Here is a 19,554-nt window from a genome sequence, read left to right as displayed (position 1 = left end):
CGTGATATAAAAATAGGTTGTTACAAATATATATTTGTTTAGAAAAGTAGTCAGTGAATCCATATTGAAATGAATCCAATACATTTGTGTATCTTTGTTTTATGATGACTGGTACAAATCACATGGATGTGGGCAAACATTTCTAATCACTTTGAATGTTCCTATATGCTTAAGGGACATTTTTTTGCTGATCCAGCTCAGCTGATTTCACAGCTGAAGCCCATTGTAGCTATTGAATGAGTACAGCGGGACAGGAGGACCATTGTCACGAGGCACAGACTGTGGATCAATATTTGAATTCATTAAGCGGCTGACTTGCTGTCATCAATGCTTCTTAATAATGATCAAGTTTGATGAGAGCAGCTTCCACTGAAACCTGATCACTTTTCATCCACTGCTTGGCAACAGCATAGTCACACCGTTGTTTGTTAGAAAGAAAAGCGTTGTTTGTTAGAAAGAAAAGTTTCTGCTAGCTTTATACATACATAGCAATCTCATGACTATTCAAGCTCATGACATTAAACATCAACTGTCATTCAAATAGTGGAATATACTAAAATCAAAAATGGCTTGACAAAATATGTGTCGTTATAGCCTACATGTTAATTAGCGACCAATATATGTTATCAATCCAAACAAAGTACGAAATACAATTTCGGTAAACTGTCAATATTATGGTTGCGCAATATTTAGGCCTAGTTCCAGTTATGCGAACATAATATTGGTTGAGTGTCGGTGCGCATGCGCTAAAAGGAAGGGGTTTCTACCACTGGAGTAGGACCAACAGTGTCATTAATAATTTGGAGAGGCGCGGAGGACGATGGGGAACCTATAGGTCCGCGAGAGTGAAAATGACAGAACAATTTGGATAAATGGCACATTTTAAAATGAAACTTTTACAGCATTTGTTGTTTTTCGTTTTATTTCTTCGACTCACAAGTAAGTAATAGTTTTTCTTATCATTTCTGGTGGAGGTGACACATTTTTAGCCAGAGCCTATGGTTCGTGAGTGACCGGATGACCATAGCCTTTTTTTAACCGCTATGACCACAACGTCTGGGCGGATAGATTAGGCTACCTGAGAAAATAAATGGGAATTTACGTTGCATGGTTTAATGGTATTGGGATTTATGACACAGTAAGAGTTTTTAAGGAATAACTGATTGATTTCTACCTGGCCAACATCCTCCTTTTTTAATAGTTCGCTGAAATTGCGGTCCCATGCTGCTTGATTGATCACCTATTCTATTGACTATCACTACTTATTTCCAGTTTTCGTTAACTTTCACATTCGCCGCAATTAATATTTGCTGTGTTTTCTTGAACACATACGAGAACGCATAATTATGTTTCAGGAAGCCGCTCTTGTGTAGGCTGTATAAGAATCTCTTCATGCATCTACCACATGCAACTGTCTCAATACTCTTTTTAAGTTTTCGCTATTCATCGAATACAAAAACGGTGTTAGTTCCACAGTCCTTCAGTCACTTGACTCTCCTCTTGTTTCAGCTGGAAGGCATGATGTAATTTTGTGTCACTATCCATTTCCTCCCCTTGTATCCCAGATACTTGATGATAATGCTTCCCTCTATTTATTTTCAGCTGTTTTTAGTTTTAGTGAGCTGTCCTTCATCACAGAGCCCAGCGATGTCACCGTGATACCAAAGGATCCTGTGGTTTTAGACTGCCAGGCCCATGGACACCCTCCAGTCACTATCAAGTGGCTAAAGAATGGGCTCAAAGTGCTAGAGAGTGAACACATCCAGTTTCTCTCCAACGGCTCGCTGTACATCCCAGAGGTGAAGAGTGACAGAGAAGACTCTGACGAAGGCTTCTATCAATGCCTTTCTCAAAACAAATATGGAGCCATCTTGAGCCAAAGATCTTGTCTGACTATCATAAGTAAGTATGGAACTCAAGGTAACAATATGGTGTTGTGAGCAGTAGGACTTTTATTCTCAGCACCATTACATTTTCATGGTGCAAGTTCATTTTGGGAGCGAGAAGAATGAGGATTTAAAGCCCATGGTATTGTCCACCTTGTGTTGTCACGATGTCCCAACGTCAGGGTCACAGGTCGTTACCTTGGAGATGTGCGCAGATGGACCCCTCCTCTTTTTTATTTATGAAGGAAAATCCTCTAAAGTCACCATAGCCACTACAGTTCCATTTCTATGTCATTAGAAGTCACACATTGTTCCAGAGAGAAGGTAGTCCTGATGCTAAAGGCTGTAGGGCAGTCAAATACTTGTTTTAAAGAACAATCCTTGATAGAAAGTATATCAGAAGGTAATAGAAGCTAAAACCAGGCCTGATATTGTTTATGTAATCGCTGTGCTTTAAGGAACATTTACAAACTCATACCAAGAGATACCTCCTTGTTTCTTTTGATCAGATGTTCATTTTTCTAGAGAAGGTGTTGGAGTTAGAGTATCCTCCATGTTCTCGTGTTGGCTATCTTGTATTGTGAGTGCAGGCTTCTGCTCTGGGTGATTGGTCTATGGTCTGCCACACAGAGGAATCTCTAAAAGGCCATTCACTTTGCCTCTTTTGTTAGGAGTGCCCCTGACTGCCCCGAGAGAAAAGACTTGTTTTTCAGGCTATTTGTCCACATATCAGTGCTCAGGACAGCTGTGTCTGTTCACAAGGTCAGTCCCACTATGGACAAGGCTGTGCTCTGGACAAGCTGTGCTCTGGTTCAGAGAGTAGTCTTACAGCCATATCTTAAGGGGTAATTATATGCTTCTCTAAAATAATAATCGTAGACAGATATTATAACCACAAATCTGCATAAATCACAAATCTGCATAAATCTCCTTTACTCCTTTACACAATCTTCTGGAACAAGCAAAAAATAATTTCATGCAAATGAGTTCATATTTGTTTGTGATTGTTGAACAGGTAGCCATCCTAGTGTAGTGAAGAGTAAAAAGATAACGAAAGCACACATTTTAAAAAGCTATACCACGATCTTCAACTTGATCATGGGGATTTTCTGGAACTTAATGGGTTAAGATTTAGGTCAGCCCCCCCCCACTGCTCCCCTTCTGTCCAGAAGACCAGAGGGTCAGAGGTCACATGGGAAAGGCTTTGTGATGTCACTGGGCTGCTCTGGTTTGGTGGTCCTGTGGTCCTTTGGTTCAAACATGGATCCTTTCTCCCTCTTCAGCATTGTCAACCACACGCAGTTCCTTTGTAAGACATGTAGTCTGTCTCTCCACTCTGCAATGGTAGCTTAGGTTCTCCCATGCATTTGTTAAATGGCCAAGCACACTAGTTGGTGCTGCTTGTGTATTTCTCATAATGATGTGTATCACTTGACACAGCACAGCTTCTGTGACTGGTCACAGCACAGGAGCTGCAATGGCTAGTGTTCTGAGTCTTTATTTACATACTACCTATGTTTACATACTACATATGTTTACATACTACCTATGTTTACATACTACCTATGTTTACATACTACCTATGTTTACATACTACATATGTTTACATACTACCTATGTTTACATACTACCTATGTTTACATACTACATATGTTTACATACTACCTATGTTTACATACTCTCTTGAAACAACAACAACACACCACAGTTGCATCATATGATGTGGCTTATGAGGTATTAGAATGCTTATGGACAGCATATACAAATCCCGGTTTTGTAGACAAAAGGCAAACTTACCTCGGGCTGGGTTCCCTTTTTTTTTTTTTAGATTGGATGGACAGGGGGTTGAGTTGACCCTTGACCTCTTTAGGAGAACCTTTGTGCTGTTTGACCTGGTCATTGATCTCTTCTTTACGACACTGCTGACCATATTAGTGAAGCAGTCTGCCGTGGCCATGCCAACAGGGACATCATGACTTTACTTCAGAATATTCTAGGTATATTCTGCTGTAGTTGATGATGCTGCTTTGATATTTTAGAAGTTAATAGATTCCATGAAAATTACTTCTGTATGCTCTGAATAACACAAGCCAGAACCTGTTTTCAGGGTTTGTCCTAATTAACTGGATTATAAATTGACTCTTCTTAGTCTTGAAATCCATCCACTCAGATACAGGGATGACATATAAATCTGTCATTAACAACATTTCCAGCTATGTGACAATATTATAACATAAGAAAGAAGCCAGCCTCATGAGTGAGGCCTACCCTTTAATGTGTTGGAGTAGTGACCAGCTGTTCATGTGTAATTGTATGAAATTAACCTTCAAATTCAGATCTTCTTTACAACATTTAAATGGTTCTTGTTAGAGGAAGAAACATAGTGGCATTGATTTCCTTTAACTCATTATTGACCTGCTCCATCTTGGACTTTGGGGGATGGGAGAAAGGGTTATTACACCAATGGATTAGGGTTACATCATCTTTCAACACTTCATAGATAGGTAATTTTTCATCCCCTTAATTTGTGTTTTTATTTTGTGGTATTTTGGTGTGTAGACAAAATATATCTATTTTACATTGGGATGTGACGTAAAAAAATAAATTAAAAAATAACCTCTAAGACAAACTGATTTTAAGCATAAAACACAAAGATGTGTGGGGTTAGAATTACTCTTAAACTTGACTAAGTACAGAATCACAATAGATTTCAGTCATTGTCTAAAATCATACCAATTCAGGCCTAAATAAGGTTTGATTTTGCTGAGAAATGGTCATGGGTAATTCCCCCTGAGTAGGGCTAGCCTATTGATTAGTCATGCATCATTCAATGCCACTTCCATTGATCTATTGATCAGAGCAGCTGGACAGTATTGGACCTGATAACCACTTAAAGACGAGATCTTGGTGGCCTAAAATGTTAAACACCCTCTATGATGATTACTTACCATAATTAGGGTTTACAGTGATTCCGACCCTGTGGCCCAATAGTGTTCCAGAGTGTTCTAGAGTAATACAGATGGGCCACCAAAGCAATGAAAAATAATAAAGTATGAAAAATGAATACATAGAAAAATATGTATTTATATACCGTTGAGATTAGTTTGTATTTTTATTTTTTTACAATATCAATAAATCAACATATTTAGTTTGACAATTGTTATTGTTAAAAAAATCATACATACATCAATAGAACAGCCTTCTATGTCTATCCTCTGTCTTCCCTTGACTGAACTGAAAAAACCCTGTTTACTCTGTCTGGGTCTGAATGGTAGTCCTTACTCCGTTTTACCCCACTGTGTCCCAGACATCTCACCCTTTGTGGTGCAGCCTGTACCTGTTATGGTGACTGCAGGCTCAGAGGCCAGATTCTCCTGCCAGGTCACCTCCAACCCTCCTGCTTCTATCACCTGGGAGCTCAACCAAAGCATCTTACCCCTGGAGACAGACAGGTACTCCATCAATGCAGGCTCTTATCATTCTACTCTAATTGTCTCTTACTTCGTCTTCAACTGTAGTTAGATTGTTGTATGCCGTTATACATGTTTTTCCATGTTCCTCTGCTCTTAGAATCACTGTTCTGCCCAATGGTGTTCTTCAAATCTACAACGTCCAAATGGAGGATGCTGGACAATATCGATGCGTGGTCACAAACATCGGCAGTCAAATAAGGAGCAGAGAGGCAACACTGACCGTCAGCTTGGGTCTAGGTGTGTATACATGGAGATTAAACACACTGACTGTGAATGGATGAAATGTATACTTACATGCTGATACTGATCCACCCTTGTCTCCAGGCACAGGCCCCAAACCTCGACAGAGGCCCAGGATAATTGCCGGACCTCAAAATGTCACGGCGCCCCTTCACCAAACAGTGGTGTTGGAGTGCATGGCCACAGGCAACCCCAGACCCGTTCTCTCCTGGAGCAGGGCTGACACGAGGCCCATAGATGTGTACAACGCAAGGGTGCTCGGCAGTGGAAACCTGGTTCTTGCAGATGTCAAGCCCCAGCACAGCGGAGTCTACCTGTGTAGGGCCACCACACCCGGAACACGGAACTACACTATCGCTGTGGCCAACCTCACCGTACTGGGTAAACTCCTCATTTACCTTCTATGTTTCAGACACAGAAGAACAAATGCGGCAGTATTTCCAGAGTTCTTTTGTCTACTGTTATTTTTCTAATTTCTGGCTGCTTTTCTGTCCCTCCAGTGCCTCCGTCCATAGTAGAGAAGCCAGAGAGCCAGACGCGCCCTCGAGCTGGCACTGCCCGCTTCATGTGCCAGGCTGAAGGGGTTCCTTCGCCCTCAATCACCTGGCTGAAGAATGGAGAGAAGGTGCGCTTGAATGGCCGGATCAAGATGTATAACAGGTATCAGCCCCAGCGCACACGACATAATCTGAATCTAGAGGTCTTGGGTAATGTCTTCATGATGATGAAGGGCTGTATAGATGTTGATGTCTTATGTGTTTGCCCCCCTTCCCAGCAAACTGGTCATTACTCAGATCATCCCTGAGGACGATGCCATATACCAGTGCCTGGCAGAGAATGAGCAGGGCTCCATGCTGTCCCTGGCACGCCTCATCGTGGTGATGTCAGAGGACAGGCCCAGTGCACCCAGAAACGTCCACGCAGAGACCATCTCCAGCTCCGCCATCTTGCTAGCCTGGGAGAGGCCGCTCTACAACACTGACAAAGTCATCGCCTACTCCGTTCATTACATGAAAGCTGAAGGTAAAGCTGATTTTATGTTTAGTTTTTTTCTTTATTTCTTTGATTTGAACTTGAACTTGATGATGTAGAATCCTGATGAAATATAGTGTGTTGGAAAGGTATGTGTGTCTTTTAGAGAGGGGAATGTTCATCTCACTGAGCTATGTAGCTCTTTTATATGTGGCCAACGTTCCTTAGCGGAGGCCATCTGTTGTTGCCAAGGGGATCAGAGGTCAAGGAGAAGAATGGCAGCTTCACTAAAATAACAACAGGACTGGCCTGTCATTGTCCACTCCTCAACTCACTGCTCAATGTTAAAAGGGAAAGACAGGCTTTAAAAGCCTGAAAAAGTTGACACAAATGAACCCACAAACGTGGAATTTGGGGTTGCAGAGATGAGTCTTTGAAACGAGTTCCGAGAATATGAGAGTAGTATAAACTTTTTTTTTCTCCTCGTTTGAGTACGCCTGTTTCAGGAGGCCTGGAGGGGGGAAAGGAATGATGCGAACTTAAGAGAAACGCGGTTCTGCTCTGCATTAGCTTGATGTTTACAGAGTATATGAAGGACATGTGGATAATACAGGCTGACTCTGACAGAGACACGCCCTTGTTTACACAATGCCAAGTTATCTTTCATGTCAGCCTGTTAGCTCTATTAAGGGGAGCCGACCTAATTGAAGCAAATTGCATTAAAACTACCCTTGTCATTCTCTCCCTATCCATTTCAACCAGGTCTAAACAACGAAGAATACCAAGCTGTAATTGGGAACGACACCACAAGCTACATCATCGACGACCTGGAGTCAGCTAGGAACTATACTTTTTACATTGTGGCCTACATGCCTATGGGAGCTAGCCGCATGTCTGACCAAGTCAGTCAACACACCCTGGAAGATGGTGAGTAGGGAAATAATGCATCTCTTATCTCATAATAACATGACCAGTCATCTTGGAAAAAAGTCAGGTTGAGCCAGGTGAATGACGTGTGCTTATCCTGTGGTCTGCTTCAGTGCCCCTGCGTACTCCAGAGCTCAGTCTGACCAGCAACAGTCCTACCGACATCCAAGTGAGCTGGCAGCCGCTCGCCGCCAAGCTGAGCCGCGGCCGGGTGTCTGCCTACCGCCTGTCGTACCGCACAGCCACAGACAGCACGGTGAGCAGCGTGGAGCTGCCTCAGAACAGCACCCAGCACCTCCTGGAGGCCCTCCAGCCTGACACCATCTACCTGCTCCGCATGGCCGCCGCCACCCGCGTGGGCTGGTGCGAGCCCTCGGCCTGGACCTCCCACCGCACGCCCAGGACGTCCAGCACCAAAGGTAACGTCCCACGCGGAGATGCTGGATGTGACACGACGTGTGGGCTTGATGACATCCTGACGATGTTTGGATGTGCACAGGTCCTAGCACGTGTCTGAAAAACGCGCTGATGTCTCTGATTGGGCGTTGGGAGAGAATGCAGAACACGCTGATGTCTCTGATTGGGCGATGGGAGAGAATGCGGAACACGCTGATGTCTCTGATTGGGCGATGGGAGAGAATGCCCGATTTAGGCTCAGAGATACATTTAGGTTTCTTTGATGGGTGTGAAGAAGGTGAGGGGCCTCTTCAAGTGTGTCTCACATCTAATATTGTTTAGAACGGGTCACATCCCAGTAGGTGAGCACCTTGCCCGTCCACAAAGTGCCCGAGTCATGGTTGGTTGAGCTTGCTCGGCTAGTCTTGTCACATGTTTGAAAACTCTTGGTATATTCTGTGAAGAGCAGCCAGCCCCGTGCAGCCTAGCCAGCTCAGGACTAGAGACTGCCCTTGTCCCACAGCCTTTGTGTTGGTTACCCAGGGACCTTTGGCCTGCTCTGTCAGTGGTGTTAGAGTGGCCTCTGTCACGGGTCATAAAGACCTGGCCCCAGGCGTCTGTGTCGAGGGAAGAATAGGCTCTCTTCATGGCCTGGTGTGTGGGGGAGGTTGTTTATCTTCCTAAACAATATTATGAGTTTGAACATGAAGGAGTGCTGTTGGTAAAGGGGAACGCTCTTCGGCTTCAACCGACAGAGATTTTTAATCTTCAGACAAACATTTCAGACAGGGTTGTAAACCTGTGTGTCAAGCTGAATGGATGGGACTCCTGAAGTTGTGTGTGTGTTTGTAGGTGGGGGTAAATGTGAAACCAGCTGTGTCTGTTCAAGTCACTTCACACAAAAGAGATAATACAGTTTCACGCTGTAGTTCTTGGCTGTCATGAAAAGTTTCTAGTTATCTGATGGTGATGTATTAACTATTTTAATTTAGCACTCAGTAAAAAATATCTATCACCTTAAGAGTGACACTTCACAACTTTCTAAATGTAACATGATAAAAGGACAACAACTATTTAAAAACAGGATCATTCATGCAAACATAAAGAGATGTATCAAAGGGAATGCAGACTGATACAAAGGCAATGGAAAGGAGTCCAACTCGAATCAATAAGATCAATTGGAGAGTAACATATTTATTAGGTCTACTGTACATTTAATGGAGAGAAAGAAGATTGCCATTGGTGCTGAGTAAAAAGTCAAACTATCACAATTGCATGGTTTCTGATTGCTGACTTTCAATGGCCTATTCTGTAGATTAGCTCTGATTGATTAACACTGGTCTTTTCTATGCCCTCTGTTTTGTTTCCTCTGTGATGTGAGTGGGACCCACCCACTCCTGTAACAGGAGGATGCACACACTGTCCCTTACCACAGCTGTTCTGTATCCCTGCAGTGCCCCTGGCCCCACTGGTGCAGCTGGAGCCTGTCAACTGTACCTCCATCACAGTGCGGTGGCAGCCGACTCTGGGAACTGTGGTTGTTCATGGTTACCGCCTCTGTTACCACGAGGAAGGCCAGCCAGAGCAGCCCGCCATCCAGATCCCTCCACAGCACTCTCACTACACCATCAGTGGACTCGGTAAGTGATGCAGCCTCTTAAGGATGAACTCGAGCTTAAATACACAGTGTTGAATGGGAAGAAGTGAGGATGTGACAGGTGCTGGTGTTTTAATCTGCATGTAAGTCTGCATTTTTTCAGGTTCTTTACGGATCAGACAAGTGCAGATTGTTATCTTTCAAATGACGTATCATACACTGAAATATGGAAATATTTGAAGGAGATATGCTCATTTGAATGCTGGTACCTCTTGAATCAACTAACAGAGAAAATGTGTCTGTACTCGATACATTGAACCTATTGCCGTGTCTATGGTTTAGTATCGTAGATTGAGAACCCTACACCTTGAAGATAAATGAGCCTGTTGTTCTTTCAGTGGGCAGTAGTATTCCTCAGTGTTCCTGGCCAATCGATAAGGTCTGATCCTGCTTTCCTAAACAGCAGCCCCTTCCTCTCCAGCCTTGCTCCAGTATTGTGGGAGCACAGACTCCCAGGGTCAGAGTTCAGAGCCCAGATGGCCCTCCCTTCCCAGTTTCCCATCCTCATCCTTGCATAATTACTCCTGGCCATTGTGCCTCAGGTCCAGGGCCAGCCCTGCCCAGTGAGACCCTGACTGCCCATCCCCACCCCCGTCCAGCTGGACACTGGGGCTCGCACAAAGCCCTCTGGGACTGTCCGGAGCTGGGAAGGCCAGTGACCTTTGGACTTGAGACTGTGGAGCTGGATTTGCATCCCACCCTACTCTCAGCTCCAGTCTGCTATGTAAATAATGCAAGGTTAATTATATAAAATGTTCAAGACAGGAAGATCATTTTAGTTAGTTAGTCTGTGTCTGTGGACTTTGAAAAGTATGGTCATATAGTTAATTAACAGACTTTTGTGGTTTAGCAAACGCAATCAGAGGGCAATTAGATGAGCATAGGTTCCTGGAATGGATGGACAGGTTTTTTCACCCCTAGTTGATGAGATCACCTTCTGATAACTGCCTGTGTTATAACAGTTCTATTTCTTTTCCGCCACCTTCAAGTTGAAGGCTAAAATGGGCGCAGCGTGAAGGACTTTGAGAGGGAACAAAAAGGGGCCCCACTCCAGAGCCCAGATTCCTTCTGTTCTATCTTAGCCTGACCTACTGGCCCCAGTCAAACCCCCCAGTCCCAGGGGTCTCTGGTCCCAGCAGCTGAAGGCTGCCCCTGGCCCCCTCCCCCTCCGCAGGCCTGGACACACCACCTCCACTGGTCAATACCCACAGGCTAACCTTTCACACTCGGAAGCATAAAACAAATCTTAACGCTCCCTAAAAACGTCCTGGTTTAGTAGGAGAGTTGGTGGTGTCTTCAAAGGAATCCCTGAGCCAAAGGACAGTGATTTTAATTGCACATTTCAGGGGGAAAGGATATGCAGCTATTACCCACAAGCTTTTTGTATGGTCCTTTCCTTGGGGTTTGATTTATTGTTGAAACTTCTTACAGGTTCTAAGTATGTTTTCTATGTGCACAGACCTCATTTCACCTGAAGTGCCTTGCCTTTACCTCTTCCAGTGTGCATACTGCAGTGCAGACTGCTGGCCATGTTTCTATGCTGTGACATTGTCTTGTATTTTTGCCATTGAACCTTTTCAATGGGGACTGACAGTGTGTCCATCACGGAGTTCAATGGTCATGTCACCACTATTTCAGGGCCTCCAGGGCTTCTTCCTCTATGGTAACACATGATAGATTGGGGTGACACCAGAGACCCTGAATTGTCTGTGTATGGGTGGTGGCAGGCAAAGACAAAGGCATTTTTCTTCCAGCACTAAACCACTGTGAAAGCTATGCTCTGTTAACTGAAAAATGTGACTTGACTGATATTTCTGCCTGTTTTGATTTATTTCTAAGTGTTGCTTTGGTTTAATACATTTTTGTTAGTATCATGGCTTGTTTAAGACGCACTTAATTTATTTTATTTTGTTTAGATCCAAGGCGGAAGTACCATGTCAAACTACTGGCTTTCAGCCTACTGGGAGACGGCTATCAGGCCGACCAGACTGTCAGCACTCCAGGATGTGTGTGTGAGTAAACGATCTACCAAAGACTTCCCACAACCATTTTACCTGAGACCAGAATGGATCCGTGTGACTTCTAAATGCCAATGAGAGCCAGACTGAACATGTGCGTCTGTGTGTGTGTGTTTGTGTGTGCGTGTTTGTGTGTGTTTGTATTGCAGCGGTTCGAGACCACCTGGTAGCTTCTCCTCCTCCCCCTGACCACGTGAACGCCCGGGCAAACAGCTCCTCTGCAGTGGTCCTGCGTTGGAGCCGTCCTGCCTTCACCTCAGGGAAGACCGTCAGCTACACCGCTCGCTGCACTCCAGTCGGGACACACAACTCCTCCGACATACGTTACCTGCAAACGTGAGTTGGTGCATCGTCACGGAGAACAGATTTTTAGACACTACTGGCACATTCACGCTTGCACACAGGGATAATATGTTACTGTGTTTGAGTTCATGGAACATTCTTCTCTGTCGTTGTATTTTCCCCCCCGCAGTATCAACCAGAGTGTGATTGTGAACGATCTAGAACCCAACACCCGTTATGAGTTTGTAGTTCGTCTCCATGTGGACCAGCTGTCCAGTCCCTGGAGTTCTGTGGTCTACCAGCGGACTCTTCCATCAGGTAAGACTCTTCGTTGAAGATGCCTGCAGCCCTGGGTGATGACAGCTAGTGTAGTAGATGCCTTCCCCTGGAGGATTACAGCTCCTTCCTCTATTAAAGTTGCACTGGGCTTACGTGCATTTTGTCATCATAGTAGATATCTTTCTTGGTTTTAGATATGTATTTAGTTTATAAAGTTATGAAAGAGACTCCTTCTTGTGTCTTACAGCACCCAGCCAGCCGCCCGCGGGCGTGAAAGTGACCCTGATCGAGGAGGACACAGCGCTGGTGTCGTGGAGAGAGCCGGAGGAACACAACGTAGCGGTGACACATTACACCATCCTCTACGCCTCCCAGAGGGCCTGGCTGGCCGGACACTGGCAGGTCCTGCAGAGAGAGGGTGAGGAACAAACCTCCGTGCAGCTTTTAGACCACTACACACTGCTGTCTGTTGGCAGCGTGCTCCAGAGGGTTTTGTGGATGAGAACATTAAAAAAGAGATTCTAATTAGCCTTATTCTTAGTAAGCCTTGGTCTAGTAAGCCTTGGTCTAGTAAGCCTTGGTCTAGTAAGCCTTGGTCTAGTAAGCATTGTTCTAGCCTTGGTCTAGTAAGCCTTGGTCTAGTAAGCCTTGGTCTAGTAAGCCTTGGTCTAGTAAGCCTTGTTCTAGCCTTGGTCTAGTAAGCCTTAGTCTAGTAAGCCTTGGTCTAGTAAGCCTTGCCACCCAGAAGACTGTAAGGAAGCTTGTTTATCAGTGCTCTCTGACGCCTGCTGTGATTGACAGGGAGCAACACCATGGCTCTGCTGGAGAAACTGGAGCGAGGCAACATCTACCTGGTGAAGATCTCTGCCTCCAACCAGGTTGGGGAGGGCCCCTTCTCCAGCATAGTGGAGCTGGCCCTGCAGCCTGGCAGCACCCACCGGGGCAAGAGCCCCCGCCACTCTGACGGACGCTCCGAGACGACCGGTACGTTTTGGAGGGACGGTGTGGCCAAGAAACTATTTTGAATCGGGCTGAATGTCGATGTGTACATTTGTTTTCTGTACTTTTTGGCCAAGTCATAAAGGGTTTGCCCAAAAAGAGATTAATTCCCCTTGAGGAACTAAGTGTTGTGTTTGTGTTTCAGTGTTCTCTGATGGTCTCTACCACATAGACCAGAGGTCAATGACAGGGATAATCGTGGGTGTGTGCATCGCCTTGGCTTGCATCGTCATGTGTGCCTTAATTCTCATCAGTAAAGGCAGATCTAGGTATAAACACCAAACATAAAACAGATTGCACCACAGCCATTTGTGAAGTTCTATTGACTAACTTATGTCCTTCAAATACAAACAGGAAATCGTCAAACTCTAAGATTATTGGTGTGGTGAACGGACAGGGCCCTCATGCTGGTTTGCCCCAGGCCACTGAGCATGCTCAGAATGCAGATTCCCTTGAGCCGACGATGAGAAGTCCGTTCATAGATACCAAGGTGAGACATGAGTTCACAAACAGGAGTGTCTTCAGGACATGACAGACCGTTTTGGTCAGGAATGGAATTAATAGTGACGGTGACACGTGAGATGTGAAAGTATGCATTTCCTGTTTTGCTAAATGTACCTTCTGACGGTTTTAGGGTGGTACCAACCTGGTGATAAGCACTGCTGGACCTGTTGGCAGTAGAAGAAAGAGATGGCAGTTCTTTAAAAAGGAAAAACGCAATACAACAATATGCAATGTAAGTTGTCAGATTTAATTACAGTCAATTCTAAATTATGACTTTGATATTGTTATTACTGTATAGAAATATCTGTACAGTTATTTAAGTACAGTGACTCACATGCCTAAACAATTGTTTTGTCTAATTGATCCTGTAGATTGAGGACAGGGCCTGTCTGTATGAGGCAGGGAAGACTGTACTGAGGTATGAGAAGAGGTTGGGCTCCACACCCCTCCAGCCCTCCTCCCTGCAGATCCTCTACGGCCCCCTAGGGGACTCGGAGAGCTCTCAGACCAGCGAGGGGAGCCACGAGACCGGGGACTCTGGACACTACTCCAACGAAGAGGCCGAGACGAGCAACCCATCCACCAGCCGAAGCTCCAGGCCTTCGTCCTTCGGGTCTGACGACAGCCCTGCTCCGGAGGAAGGGGACGCCTGCTTCACAGTGGAGAGGGAGGAGCTTCGGAGCCACCTCCGCAGGGGTGTGCCTGACACTGTGAGCGTCTGTCTTCACGGCTCCCTCACAGCTGTGGAGACGTCTCATCCTGGCCTCTACGCCTCCCAGCCCGCGTACTCCTGACCCCGACAATCCTCTGCTCTGCAGGCGAGGAAGCCCTGCCGCCACCTCGACCACCCCGCCTACTGAACTGGACCTCAGGGTTCTTTTCTAAGAAGCACGGATCAGGAAGCTAGCAGTTACGGAGGAAAGAGGGTTTTTACTTCGGGTCTACCTCAGGATTTTATAATGAATGTTGTTATACTAATTTCTTTCCCTCGGTTCAGTTTGTCTGTGTTTATGTTCGAAACCAAAGCTCACCCAAAATGAATGTCCTACAGAATGTCAAAAATGTATTGAGATACATTTCTCTATATTTAAGTTTTTTGCCACTGGAGCAAAGGGTGTAGTTGACCCCCTTATTGCTGGATGTCTACCTCAGTTTCTATTTTCGTGTTTACACTACTACCTCCTTTGTCAGTATGTTGTGCAGTATTTCTTCTAACTCAGGGGACGAGGTTTATTCACAAAAAGCCATGTTTTCCTTTGTGCATTTGTATACTTCAGGACTTATTGTTCAGGTTACTCCTGTTTCACCCGAAAATGGTTTTTCAAAGGTTGAAAAGTTTTTTTGTTTTTAGTATTTTGTTTCAACATTGAAGTGCATTAGATATTGTCAACTTTTATTTGAGTAAGATCATACCAACAAAAAAAAAGTTTGACTGGCATTTCCAGTGCACTGAACCTTAAAAGCTTTAAAGAGGGCCTTATATGGAAAGGGATTTGCGTATGATGAAAACATCCAAAGACAGAAAATATACCCAAAGAATGAGTTTTTACGAATACAAAAGAAACTCAAAAGTTACCCAAAAAACTACTTTTATAGTACCTGTGAGGGGATGCCAAAATATTGTTCTCCCCAAAAATGTCAAAAAATATCTCTTTTTTAATGATGGCGTGAATGCATTTATCATTGTACATTTATTGATGCTTTATCCTGGTGAAAGCTTTATAACTTGTCTCTTAGATGAGTCATCCATTTGCCTTTTAGATCATTGCTAAATGCAGCGGTTACGCCGATGCCAAAGAGTTGTCTTATTCCTCAGAGGGTAGAGCTGTTCCTTCAGATAATCCTTGTAATCATTCAGTAGATGTTGCTCACGACAGACCAAAGATCCAGTGTGTATTTCCAGTGACGGCCGATGATCAATCCAGATGTTGAATCTGAATTTCCGTTTATCAGCTAGAGATTTAAACTTTCACAATGGACCTTTTGTAAGTGATGTATGCATGGTGAAATATTGGTTTTATACGCTGTGTTCTGTGTGACGACAACAAGGAGTCTGACTACAAATGATTACCCTCTGAGTGAAGAGCAACATAATCAAATGTTATAGCTTTGAGACACAACCAATCCTAACCAAAGAAATGTTTAATCTGTTATTTGTTCATTACTTTTGGTTTGAATTTGAACACAGTATTTGCATAATGTGATATAATTTTCAAATGTTTTGATTGTTATAGAAAGGCTGATTACATTATGTGGATGCCAATACATTTTGTTTTGAACTTAAGAGATCAAGATGTTCAGTTGGATTGTGTTAGTGAAACCTGTAAAAACGGTTACATTGTGACTTTCTTTTTTTAGCATCATCGTGTTTTGAACTTTTTTCAGATTACAATTGGAAGTATTTTCTCATCTGAATATGTGTATTATGAAAGGGTGTTTTTAGATGTTCTCGTTGCCTGTGGAATGCAGTGTCATGAACTCAGGACAATTCGGGCTAAGGGCTAAACAAACATTTTATTTTGCCCTTTTTTGTTATTATTTAACTTATGCTTTTGTAATTACATGCTTTTCAATATTCACATTATTTACCACCTCATGTATTTTATTCTAAATTTCTAACATGGTGTTTTTGTCTTGTATGAAAGCACAAAGTCACTACCAACCAACGTTTTTGATTCTCTAGAGTTATTTTCACCATTTAAATAAAAATAACTTGAAAAAGGCTCAACCTCTCTTGAAGTAGTTGTACCGTGTTTAATATGATACATTCCTTCTTAATAGACTACATGAAATTGCATTGTTATCTGTTTTTGATAGTGTAGTCTACGACACATTTCAGACATAGACAAAGATATAAGGTTTGAGAGGAGAGTGGAGAGTAAGTTACTGCTGGACATATTCTGGACAAAAATTAGTAATAAAGAACTACCCTCAACGAACTTGCCACCAAGCAAACTAATTTACCCACTGAACCCTATTTTTTTTAAGGAAGAGACATGAGAGGCGAGTGAGAAAATATCCACTTGACCTGAATGCCTAACTGTTCTGCCCATGGTGTCAAATTGGGACTATGACTCAACATGTTAATCATTCATATACTACTTTAATATCATATACTATATTAAAAACTAAACGTATGGCGGATGCTTTTTGGGCGGCCCTATTTCAATTGTCCCGTCACCTTTCCCATCATGTCACCATTCCCGCCATGCAAATGACCCAAAAGCCTTGGCGCTCGCAACTGTACACCTAACCCGACTCAACCGTAGGTGGCGGTGATGCCCCTCTTAAACATTGTGGCAGTATTCCATTAACACTAGACATTCTCTGGTACAAAGAAGAATTTAAACTAAGAAGCTAACTGTAGCAAATAGATAACGTAAACGTTAGTAGTTTAAAAAGATTGCGTTGAAAGGTGCTACTTTAGCCTGTTTATCCGGGGCATGGAATGATATTTGTACGAATCGACTGCAAGATAGCCTACGCAGTGTTAATTCTTTTAATGCGGTATTCACCAGTAAATAATCTGTATCGACCCCTGTGCACTGTACTTTGGTCCCCGTGCATCACCTCCTCAAGAAACGTTCCTTAAAAAATGTGTAGGCCTATTTTCACATCGTATCTTTATCGTACATATCGTATGTAGGCTACTTTTAATATTTCAGTTTTATTTTCAACATATTGTATCCTTCTAGAGGTTTGTATCCAACTTGGTTTTACCAGTATGGTTTGCTTTTATAATTTAATGTTGTCTTTTTGTTGCCGTATTATTGGAAAGATATATTGATTAAGCCTATCGTTAATAGGTATAATGTTATTTTGTGGCTTATTAAATGGCTGAGATATTGTGTGTTGCCTCATGGTTTAGACTTGGAGATCTGAATGGGGGTCTGAATTGTATATACAAAAAATACTTTGTCGTGTGAACTACATACATAATCATATCACTCAATGGTTCATGTCAAATTTTTGGTCAGTATGGATTTGTATATCATTGCTTAAGACATGACAGCTTAAAGGAATTCTTTTTTCTTTTCTATTTTGCTTTATTTTTTAATTCTACATAATACTAGTACACAAATACATGAGAACGTGATAAACGAATATTTTCCCATTCTATTTATTTCTATATAAAATCCTAGGGAAGTGTGGAAATAGTGACGTAGAACTATTTTCCAGCCACAAACGCTGAACTGCGCAGGTGCTGGGGTAAAGTTGGTAGCTGGAGCATCGTTTCATTTGAGTTGGTAGGGTATCAACTTGCTAGCTAGGTACATTTTGCAAACAGCTTCAGTATCGGGGAGTTATACTTTGATAGCTATGTCTGAGGGAAGTGATATAACACGGACAGCTGAGGAACAGCAGGTGAATAATTTACTGCATTGTATTTTATGTTGTCGAGATGCATGCCGCAAGCTAACAGTTAGCTTGCCAGCTAACCACCATTTAACAGTAGCTGGCTAACGTTAAGTAGCTAGCACTAACAAACTCTGGGGTCATGATGACTAATCACTGGACATGTACCTGCTTCAGCGTTATGGATTATAAGACAAACGGTAGCATTCATGGTTTTCATATCATAACGATTAACCAAGGGAACACATTTCCTTTCAACAACCAGTTTACTGCACGACGTAGCATCTAGCGACTCTCTCTAGTCAGCTAGCTACCTTCCTCCTGGTGGTGGTTGTTTGTCGGTGCAACTTGGCGGTAGCTTGATCGTTGTAGCTAGCAACTGCCTAGGCCAAAATATGCCGTTTGTGAACAACTCAACAATACAATTATTTTACATTGCTTTGCTGTAGGAAATGGATGATAAAGTTGTAAGTCCGGAGAAGGCCGAAGAGGCGAAACTGAAGGCACGGTATCCTCATCTTGGTGCCAAACCCGGAGGATCTGACCTTCTCAGGAAACGACTCCAGAAAGGGGTATGTGTGGTATAACTTTTTGGATGTAGTCTTCAATTCAAGACAAGTAATTACAATTTTCATAACTGTCAATTTTATACACGCAGCATCAAAAGTACTTTGATTCCGGGGACTACAATATGGCGAAAGCCAAGGGTAAGAGCAAACAAGTGCCAACGGCCACAACGGAAAAGGCTGAAATTACGGGGGACCACATCCCAACGCCTCAAGATCTGCCCCAGAGAAAGCCGTCGATTGTGGCAAGCAAGCTGGCCGGTTGAATTGAAAGGTTTTGTGACGTCAACTGTTTTGTTACCATTCCGGCCCTTCACGTCTACATATTGGCCAACCCATCCTTTTGTCGTCTTGTATCTCCTTGATAAGAAATGAGAAATTACTGTTTAATCAACCAGGATATGTATGCCACATAACTCTCTCATAGAACTAGAAATTATTGACACGATGTGTAGGACTTTTTCTGAAATCTAATATAGTGACTGGTTGAAAGTCATCCCAATCTGTTGGAGAGAAGCCCCGTTCTACTACTGTTTTTACATTTTGCATTGCACCTCCTATTAGAATTGTGAAATAATGTTGTTGTTTTGGATTATATCTACCCCCTCCATGAACGCTATATTCTTTGTTGATTGCATTGAAAATGGTTTGGACATAGCCCTTCTTAGGTGGTCTTGTTACAATTAATATTTGTGACATTGATTTTCAAAGGCTGCTGTGAACATGCATCTCATCTTGACTTCTAAAATGGCCTTAACAGTAATGAACCACTGTTTTTCTCGGGCAATATTTGCTCACTCCAGTGAGAATCTCTGTGAATGAAGCGGTTTTGTAGTCAAGCAACTCACGAAAATGAATTATCTGGAGTGTGCATGTGCATTTATTGTACAGTCACCTTGTGCCATTTGTTTTGTAAATAAAATAGTTTTGCACAATATTGGGTCTCTGACTTTTAGTTGAAAACATGTTAAACAAAACGTTTTAAATACTGAGTCAAAT

General features: G+C 43.1%; 2 protein-coding genes across 2 annotated transcripts; both read left to right on the top strand.

Moving 5' to 3' along the window:
* Nucleotides 1–872: 872 nt before the first annotated feature.
* On the top strand, nt 873–14,427 carry LOC124476418 (protogenin B-like). Its single transcript, XM_047033540.1, has 19 exons — nt 873–939; nt 1,603–1,902; nt 5,194–5,338; nt 5,457–5,590; nt 5,684–5,980; nt 6,100–6,259; nt 6,375–6,622; nt 7,334–7,498; nt 7,612–7,917; nt 9,349–9,534; nt 11,468–11,563; nt 11,719–11,905; nt 12,042–12,169; nt 12,378–12,548; nt 12,932–13,114; nt 13,275–13,398; nt 13,484–13,619; nt 13,764–13,865; nt 14,005–14,427. The coding sequence occupies exons 1-19, from the start codon at nt 873–875 to the stop codon at nt 14,425–14,427; spliced, it is 3,558 nt and encodes a 1,185-aa protein (XP_046889496.1).
* A 3,383-nt stretch (nt 14,428–17,810) lies between these two features.
* arpp19b (cAMP-regulated phosphoprotein 19b) lies at nt 17,811–19,492 on the top strand. The gene is made up of 3 exons (XM_047034544.1): nt 17,811–17,998; nt 18,439–18,561; nt 18,648–19,492. Exons 1-3 carry the CDS (start codon nt 17,954–17,956, stop codon nt 18,819–18,821), a joined length of 342 nt encoding a protein of 113 aa, XP_046890500.1. The 5' UTR covers nt 17,811–17,953; the 3' UTR covers nt 18,822–19,492.
* Nucleotides 19,493–19,554: the final 62 nt, after the last annotated feature.

This window comes from Hypomesus transpacificus, chromosome 14 (genome assembly GCF_021917145.1).
Source record: "Hypomesus transpacificus isolate Combined female chromosome 14, fHypTra1, whole genome shotgun sequence".
NCBI classification, from domain to species: domain Eukaryota; kingdom Metazoa; phylum Chordata; class Actinopteri; order Osmeriformes; family Osmeridae; genus Hypomesus; species Hypomesus transpacificus.
The sequence above is the reverse complement of the archived record's forward strand: the minus strand, read 5'-3'. Positions and strand labels throughout refer to the sequence as shown.

Bases quoted from the DNA above. Each gene is read 5' to 3' on its own strand.
- LOC124476418 (XM_047033540.1), top strand. From the start codon at position 873: ATGGCACATTTTAAAATGAAACTTTTACAGCATTTGTTGTTTTTCGTT. The intron at 5,981-6,099 runs GTAAACTCCTCA...CTGTCCCTCCAG, and splicing joins GGCCAACCTCACCGTACTGG to TGCCTCCGTCCATAGTAGAG. The intron at 6,260-6,374 runs GTATCAGCCCCA...CCCCCTTCCCAG, and splicing joins CGGATCAAGATGTATAACAG to CAAACTGGTCATTACTCAGA.
- arpp19b (XM_047034544.1), top strand. From the start codon at position 17,954: ATGTCTGAGGGAAGTGATATAACACGGACAGCTGAGGAACAGCAG. The intron at 17,999-18,438 runs GTGAATAATTTA...GCTTTGCTGTAG, and splicing joins GGACAGCTGAGGAACAGCAG to GAAATGGATGATAAAGTTGT. The intron at 18,562-18,647 runs GTATGTGTGGTA...TTATACACGCAG, and splicing joins GGAAACGACTCCAGAAAGGG to CATCAAAAGTACTTTGATTC.